The 8,521-nt window shown below is 39.6% G+C and overlaps 1 protein-coding gene across 7 annotated transcripts in view; it reads right to left on the minus strand.

Annotated features, from left to right (window-relative positions):
* Positions 1-8,521, minus strand: part of rfx2 (regulatory factor X, 2 (influences HLA class II expression)) — a 48,147-nt gene that overhangs the window by 14,134 nt on the left and 25,492 nt on the right. For 4 of the 7 annotated variants that reach the window (XM_016471381.1, XM_016471397.1, XM_016471389.1 and 1 more), the window contains 6 exons: positions 8,220-8,271; positions 5,538-5,650; positions 4,642-4,731; positions 4,120-4,199; positions 3,143-3,407; positions 1,474-1,548 (listed from right to left, as the gene is read on the minus strand). In XM_016471381.1, coding sequence (XP_016326867.1) covers positions 1,474-1,548; positions 3,143-3,407; positions 4,120-4,199; positions 4,642-4,731; positions 5,538-5,650; positions 8,220-8,244 — 648 coding nt within the window. In that variant the 5' untranslated portion in view covers positions 8,245-8,271. The remainder of the gene's footprint in view (positions 1-1,473; positions 1,549-3,142; positions 3,408-4,119; positions 4,200-4,641; positions 4,732-5,537; positions 5,651-8,219; positions 8,272-8,521) is intronic. The other 3 variants (XM_016471412.1, XM_016471428.1, XM_016471419.1) reach the window with 3 other exon arrangements.

The following is an 8,521-nucleotide window of genomic DNA, read 5'->3' on the forward strand; positions in this document are numbered from 1 at the left end:
TGGATTACATTGTTTCTGAAGGGAATGCCCTCCCGATCTACATAAATGCGTCTATGTTCGCTCGAATCATTCATGATCCAGCCTCATCTACAGAAGAAGTGAGTATAATGTTTTGTAAAGAATCTTTGCAAATCGCCTTTCCTAATAATGTGGTAATTAGCAAGTTTCACGATGAATGCGGGCGGCTAAAGTAAACTCTCTCTCTGAGAGCGGCTCGGAAGAGAGGGGCGGGGTCAACAGAGCTCATTAACATTTAAAGGAAAATGCTACAAAAACAGCTTGATCTGAAAAGAGCTGTTTTTGACAGGGTAAAAAAGGTGTTTTTTACACTACCATTGAGAAATTTTAACCAAACTATGTTACAGACTTTTCATTAAGACCCTAAAGAATCATATCAACTTGTGGAAAATGGGCATCCTATGACCCCTTTAAGTGAAATTGTACTTTATTTGTTAATAGTGTTTATGTTTTTGATTAGATTGTTTTCTTAAATAGTTCTATTTAGCTTTATTTTATTTTTATTTCAGATTTATAATCAATTAAATTTTAAATTTATAACTAAAATAAATTTTAGTAACAGTAATAAATTGCTGTAGTCAGCAACATTTCTAATGTTCATTTAATATTTATAATATTTATATTTTATTTTAGATTTATATCAATTAACACCATTTTTAACAGTTTTAGTAAACAATAACAACACTGGAACAACATGAGGCTGGGTAAACAACAAACTGAACCATTTCTTTTTAAAAAGTTAGATGAATGGATTATAAAATTTAGTCAAATATTTTATAAACATGCAAGGGATGGGGTGTGTGTAGAACTTTGTGAATGAAGGGCTTTCTTGGGCAATATTATGGGTGCAGATTCCATGCAAGCCTCCTGATAACTGAGGAACAACATGGGAGAGGGAGTTTTAAATGCCTCTGTTTGAAATGAGTGAGAGGGACCAATAATTGCCAATCTGTGAGGATCAAATTAGGCCCTCCACTGACACACTGATAGCAGCATTATGTCAGTCTCGTCTCAGGCCTGACGCAAGAAAAGGATTTTTGTGTAAGTGTAAATATTCATAGCCTTACATTGAGGTGTCCGTCTACAATGAGATAAATAAATGTTCTGGACTCAAGACTCCAACTGCTTCAACTTAGATATGACTCCCTGGCAATTTAAGATTAAAATATAAAGAGAAAATCCTTAAATATAAGTTTAAGTGTTTGATATTCAGGGGTACATCTCACACATATAAACATGGTGATCCCTGAGATGTTGACTGAATCAGTGGTGTCATGTAAATGCAGGGGGTCTGAGGCACTCTAAACCCAAAACACACAGAGCGAGGGGCCGTTCTGGAAAAAGCATGCTCACAGCAGCAGTGAAAAGCAAAGCAAAGAGGCAGGCAGGATGAACTAAGCCTTTTTTTCAGGATTTGTTCCAGTTTCAATAAAGTTTTTTCCCAGTTTGACTTACATGGCTGTTGAGCAGGCTGCTTTTGTGAGTGGCAATCCCTTCTGACTTTTGGAGGTTTTCAATCGCCACTTCAAGCTGAGGAAAAGTAGGAGCATGCAAGACATAAAAAAATGGGGGAAGAGAAGAAAAAAAAATAGAGGGGTGGAATGTTGGGGAGGACAACGGGGAGGGAGAAAAGACACAAAAAAAACAGAAAAGGAAATCAGTCTGTTAGCTGCAGCCGGACTTTAAGCATTTCCATTAGAGTCTGTCAGTGTTTGCAGCCACATTCATTATGGGTGGACAAAAAGCATGCAAATGTGAGGAACTCAGAGGGTTACGCCACTCTTCCTGTCTCGGCCTCATATATGCTAATGAGCCGCACACACAGGGCGTGAGGTCAGGCTACTCTCAAACACATGAGACAAACTCTCTAGCCACTTCTGAAATCACACAGTTAGTGGGGTTGCACCCTCTGCATAGACACTGTCGCATTTAATGCGTGATGCTGAAAAAGCAGATTTAATTTGACTCTAATAAACATGTTTTTCTGCAGGTATTAGCTGGGGAGAAGGATATAAGTTTCTGCTATTGCATTCATTAACCAGACTGGTTTTTTCCATAGTGGGCATGAAAAAAAAATTATATTTCAAAAGTTAGAATAAAGGGATTGAGCAGAAAAGATTAGAGGGAGAGAAAGACATAAAGAGGCAGAGAGAGAAAGTTTTGGCAGAGTGGCGAAACTTATAAAGAGAAAGAGGGAGACAGGGAGAAAGAAAAAAAAAAAAACAGGGATCCTTCCAAGTCTTTAAAAGGCTCCCGACGGCCCTTGGCAAAATGGTAATGAGCCCCAGGGGTTGCTTTGTTTTTGGAGGCCACTCAAGTGGCTGTGACAACTGCTAAAACAAGGAAGAGCTGGATTATTTAGAGGCAGTCGCCTCCTTAAGCCCTGTCCCTGCTTCCAGCCCACCTCATAAACTAGCACACTGTGGAAAAAAAGCTGCACTCTGATGACAGTGTGTGTCATCTCTTCTCTCCAGAGTATTGGTAAGGGAAAACATGTGTTTGCATGATTCATCTGTGACGTTACTGTTTCAGAAATGCACATAATAGCAAAACACTTTTGTCTTAGGGAATGTAAATTGAGCTCTGTCAACATCATCTGAGACATATTGCGGATTACCACAGAAAGTCATTTTGACTCATCCTTCAGCTTGAAAAAATTCTAGAGGAGATGTGAGCAGAAATGCAGCCTGTATATTTATGTTACAGTGGTATTATGTCTTTCACACAAAAATGTGTTCTCTTTCAGTTATAAATTTGCCAACTTTTCTAGGCGGGTAAACTTCCAGTTATGCTTTACTGACTTAATTCTCTGCATAAACATTCTGGTATCCTTGCACATATCAGGCAGGAGTTAAAATATCGGAAACAATTTCGCAAAGACAATGTTAGTACGTGTTTGTTAGCTTTTATAAACTGAGGGATGAGTTGCAATTTTTTTTTGCGTTAAAAGACATGGAAAGCACATTCCTGTCACACATCATCTAAACAAAAAAACAGCATTATAAGACTGCTCACATTTCCAAAACCACAGCTTACTAAGAGCTCAAAGTAACGGAGACTAAAAACTCCCCTCCCATGTCACTAGTGGACCAGTCTTGAAGGATTTCAGCACAGCGAACCATACCATTGCGGACGAAGAGCGTGAGGAGTGAGAGGTGTGGTGGCGGCCGCTCTCCATCCCGCCGTGGATCAAGTAGGCACTGCCGCTGGATATGATCTGACTGCTGCCCACGTCCATGGCGATTCCCACCATGCTGTGGGTGGGCACTCCACCTGCAGAGGAGACGACGGTGGTAACCTGAGTACCACCTGCTTGAGTGTCAAAATAGGTGCTTCCGCTGCCCTGTCCGTACAGCTGGGACTCTGGGTTGTACGAGTATGCAGTACGACTGAAGAAAAAGACAAAGACAAAAGACTTTCAAAGAACATCTTTTGATTGTCAACTTTTCAACAGTATGTAACAGAAGTTGGATTTGATCTGGACCTCATCTATATCCTGAATAAACATCTTTCAGTTAAAGAGGCCATATTTTACAATTTTGGAGCATTTATATTAGCTAATTTATTAATATTTAATTAGTTAATTATTTAGACAGTGGACATGAACATTCACAAAAAAAGACAGAAAGCTACTAGGGTTTTCATTACTGATATGGCTTTCAGACTATATATTAAAACACATTATACACGTTTAAAAAAAAAAAAAAAAGCACTTTCCACAAAAATGGGGCCTGAATCACTAAAGGCTCCTGAAAAAGGGAAAATAATTTCCTTTTCATTAGGCTCAAGTGGTTAGAGAAAAGTGGGTAACCTTGGAAAAAAAAAAAAGTAAATATTATATATTCTTCGATCTACGATTTAAAAAAGGGTCCAATAGTTTTAATTACTTATTAGGTGTATTATACTAAATCCACAGTGTCACGATTTAAATGAATGTCACAATCTTTGCTTAAAAACATGCATGGAAAGCACCAGTATAATAATACTCATGACATTATGCTTCAGCATCAATAGGAAGTCTTCAATAATAAGTTGCCTGCACAAAGTGAACAACTGAAAGCAGGTTTGACAGATTGGTTTAATATATTGATAGGGGCTTACATTGTGCCATTGGGGTAGACGGCCTCTGCCCCCTCCACGTACTGCACCTGGGACTGGTACACATGCTGAACCTGTTGGCCCTTTAAACACACACACACACAGACGTATGGATCAGACTGGTGCTAAATAACCACCGCATGAGTTCTGAGATGTGATAATACAGATTCTTTAAGGCAAATGAGACAAAAAGCTGTATGCAGGCTGCAGGCAGTAGGGGGCAGTGAGTACAAAGCTTCACCTCAACAATCAAGAGACGCCCTGTCAAGCCGGGAAACTACTTATTAACATATTAGTCGCAACAGCCCAAGCGTGACGTGCGTGAAAGTACAGCATGTCTGCGTTTCGGGGTTCTGACAGTATGCTGGGAGAGAGAGAGCGTGATGGAAAGACAAAGACAGTCACGAGAGCGCGAAAGAGATATGTAGAGAGGCAAAAGATAAGCCAGAGGTGTTGTGGGTCCTCAGGATGTGCAGTGAGCGTGCAGGGCTTGATTGACTGTCCTGTGTGTGTGTGTGTGTGTACCTGCTGAGGGACCTGTTGTACTCTAGGCACTGGCAACTGCTGCACCTGATCTCCCTTCTGGGAAGAGCCGGTGGCCTGAACTAACACACGCTGCAGGTGAGGGACACACACACACACAAACGTAAAAATTAGACCCTTTTCTCTTTAAAAGGTCAGGTGCGTAATTGTTTCGATGTCAGAATGCCATTATCCCAGTTTAATATGGAAAGAAAACTGTAAGTAAGCCATTTTTGTGGCAAATTCCAAAACTTTTGTCTCAACCAATTGGTGTGAGCTTGGGGTGGGACTACCTGTCTGTCCAAATAATGGAAGATGGGTGAAAGGGCGTTTCTTTGTTGCGTCAAATTTCACACATTTACACACAAAAAAAAAGAAGAAAAACCACAGCGAAAAATTTTAATATCTTGAGAAAGATCACTGGAAAGTTTCATTTATAAAAGTGTCGTCTTTGATCCAAACTGCAAGCACCACGAATGTTACATACTAGGAGTCTATATTTCATTCTGTGCTGGTTTTCATCAAATCCTCTACAGCTGTCCAGGGAAATGTGATGCTCTACTCAAAATATTAACCGAAATTACATAAAGACCAGTTTCTTTGGATGTGTGGTTGATCCAAACCCAACACCACCCTCAGCAGCACCACGCAAAGTCGCTGCTAATCATTTCAAGTGGCTTTGACAGATAAAGGGTGTGGGTGAGGAGAAATCTTTCATTGCTTCAGATGGATCCAGTGCATATTGAAAAGCATCTTTAAAGAGATTCAGACCGATGACAGAAGAGCTAAAGCAGCTCAGATTTTCATATTAAACAGCTCATGTGGGAGGAGCTTCCTTAATTTTTATTATGCTACTTTTGTGCAGCAGTGTTTTGATAGATCGTACTGAGCCTGCTTACCTGTTGGGAGGCGGGAACGGGCTGAACCACTGGCGCCTGGGCTGAAATGGACGTTCTCAGCGCCACGGTGGATGCCGACTCTGAGCCACCCTCTGACCGCTGCATGGTTTCTCCTGAGTGTGCGAGAGACAAAGAGAGAGGAAGTGAAAATATTAAAAGGAAAAACAGTTGTTGCTTCCCAATTTGCATACTATCCATATTAAATAGCTTAACACTCCACACGCAACATTAGCATTAGCATGTCAAAATCATTGTACCTAGCAAAAAGTATGCCAAAAGCGTGATTGCTTTTGCAAAGTGTGCATTTGTGCTAGGGCTGGGACGATATGCTAATCTGCCGATTCAATACTGTCCCGATACTTGTGTGTCGATTCATTATATATTGCGATAATTGAGTATTGCGATTATATAACTATTGCGATTCGATATTACAATTTATTGTGATTTTTTTTGCTTATTAAAGACTAGACAATGGAAAATACCTGATCACACCCTTAAAGAGACTGTAAATGAGTCATATTAACAAAAACAATGCATCACATCTTTCTGAACTTTTATTACAGGAGCATACACATACTGAGTGCATATTTTAAAATAATTTGAACCATGAAACTTTCAAGTACCAAAACCCTGAACTTGCACATGAATATAATAGTCAAAAGTTCAACAAAATGAGTAGAAAAAAAAATACTTTCTGAAATAAAATAAAGTTCTATGTTACTTTGCATACGGTTTTAGTCATGTTTAGTTATGTTTTCCCGGCAGTGTGTAAAATCCAAAGTGTTTCCACACTTGGCATTCAAAACGTGAAGGTGCAGAAAGAATTCCCGAAGAGGTTTGATCCTCTGCCTCCGCCACAGTTTTGCTTTCTCGTGCCAGTGTTCTGACTTGAAACGTATACGACGTCATCTAATACAGTAGCGCTGCACATGCAGACCTATCATTGTATGACATCAAAGCACCACGAGAGCTACAGGGATATCACGATGTGCGCATTCGCGATAGTCACATTGCAGGATGTGCGATGTTTAGTGTACTGATCGTTATTCCGTATGGACCAGGTACCAGGGTTCGAAACTCAGGTGATTCTTGGAGTAATTGCAAAGTTTAACCATCATACAATGAAGGTTCATCATTTGCATGTGTTGTCCTGTCGGTTTAAACATTCAAGCGATTTTAAACCATTAGAGCGCGAGAAGGCGCGAAATAAAGCTCAATTATGAACACACGCGCTGTTTTCTTTGCTCACACACAGACACCACGTCTAGACACCGGACGCAACAGCTGTCGTGTCACGCCACGCCATAACAGCTAAAGTCTGTCTACACTGGACGCGACAAAGTGAGCTTTGCAAATCATTTGAACTTTGTGTCAATTCATCATAAATAGAACGAGGCATCAGTTTACTGACGGGGATTTGTCATGTTTGCTTATTAAAGACTAGACAATGGAAAATACCTGATCACACCCTTAAAGAGACTGTAAATGAGTCATATTAACAAAAACAATGCATCACATCTTTCTGAACTTTTATTACAGGAGCATACACATACTGAGTGCATATTTTAAAATAATTTGAACCATGAAACTTTCAAGTACCAAAACCCTGAACTTGCACATGAATATAATAGTCAAAAGTTCAACAAAATGAGTAGAAAAAAAATACTTCTGAAATAAAATAAAGTACTATGTTACTCCGAAATAAAATAAAGTTCTATGTTACTTTGCATACGGTTTTAGTCATGTTTAGTTATGTTTTCCCGGCAGTGTGTAAAATCCAAAGTGTTTCCACACATGGGATTCAAAACGTGAAGGTACAGAAAGAATTCTCGAAGAGGTTTGATCCTCTGTCATGGTTTTGCTTTCTTGCACCGGCTTGAAACGTATACAACGTCATCTAATTCAGCGGCACTGCGCATGCAGACCGCTCGTTGTATGACAAAGCAGATGGCTCCGCATGCTTTCGAATCACTCTCGACGTTACGGATTACTGTTACATTTATTTTGTAATTAACTTACGTAATGCCGTTACATGTAACTAGTTTCACCCAACACTGATGCTAACAGATACTAATAACTCTTTCTTCAGCGTTAACAAATCAGTGTTTGAAAGTACAAACCAAATTAAATTTGAAACAATGAATTTGGCTAGGTTCAAAAGTATGCAACATGGTTTATCAAGACAAGTTTATGACAATAATGGTAGATTTGCAGTTTAGTTTACATAGTTTTAGTATGTAGTTGTTAAGTATTAGTTATGTTAATATTGCTACTAAGTATTGTTATAACTTAGCTCAGGATAATGTGTTTTTGGGATAACATTTTAACAAAATATTTGAAGAGGTTAGCATTAGCTCAATTATTTTTATTTGATCCAAATCAGAACAAACTAAGTATAAAATTTTTTGAAGCACTGAACAACAATGCAGTAAAAGTTCAAAATAAGCATAAAGGACAGCAATGTGTCAATTGCCATCTCAACATAATATTATATCACGAGATCCCTGCTGATTCCCACCACTACTAAAAGATACGTGACACAATCAAACTGAGTGCCAACAGGTTGCTGGAGAAGATAAGAGCGGCCCACTGAAATACAACTCCGCGAATGTGCCAGAAAAAGTGGGATACAAAGCGGCTTTTCACACTGTCTTCTTCGAAAGGACCAGGAGCTCAACCTACCCAAGTCAGGCTGAGTCACCCGCATCCCCAGCAGGCCGCTCACCTCTGAACTCTATTATGGAGAAAAGAACAAAGGAGACATTAACAATCCCATCACAACTGCAACGTGGCCCCAATGAGTCGACGGGGAATTGGGCTCAAGTGAAGATTTGAGTTTGCCACTGTCGTCAAGATCCCGATGTAGCTCTCCAAACTCTCACAGCCATTGATGGTGCACAGAACAACAGGAAAAAGCAGAAAAGAGTGACAATTGGAAACCAAGCAGCCTCCCACAGAAAAAAAAAAAAAAAAAAAAAAAAGGG

The sequence above is a fragment of the Sinocyclocheilus anshuiensis genome, unplaced genomic scaffold (genome assembly GCF_001515605.1).
Source record: "Sinocyclocheilus anshuiensis isolate Anshui unplaced genomic scaffold, SAMN03320099.WGS_v1.1 scaffold1403, whole genome shotgun sequence".
NCBI lineage: Eukaryota > Metazoa > Chordata > Actinopteri > Cypriniformes > Cyprinidae > Sinocyclocheilus > Sinocyclocheilus anshuiensis.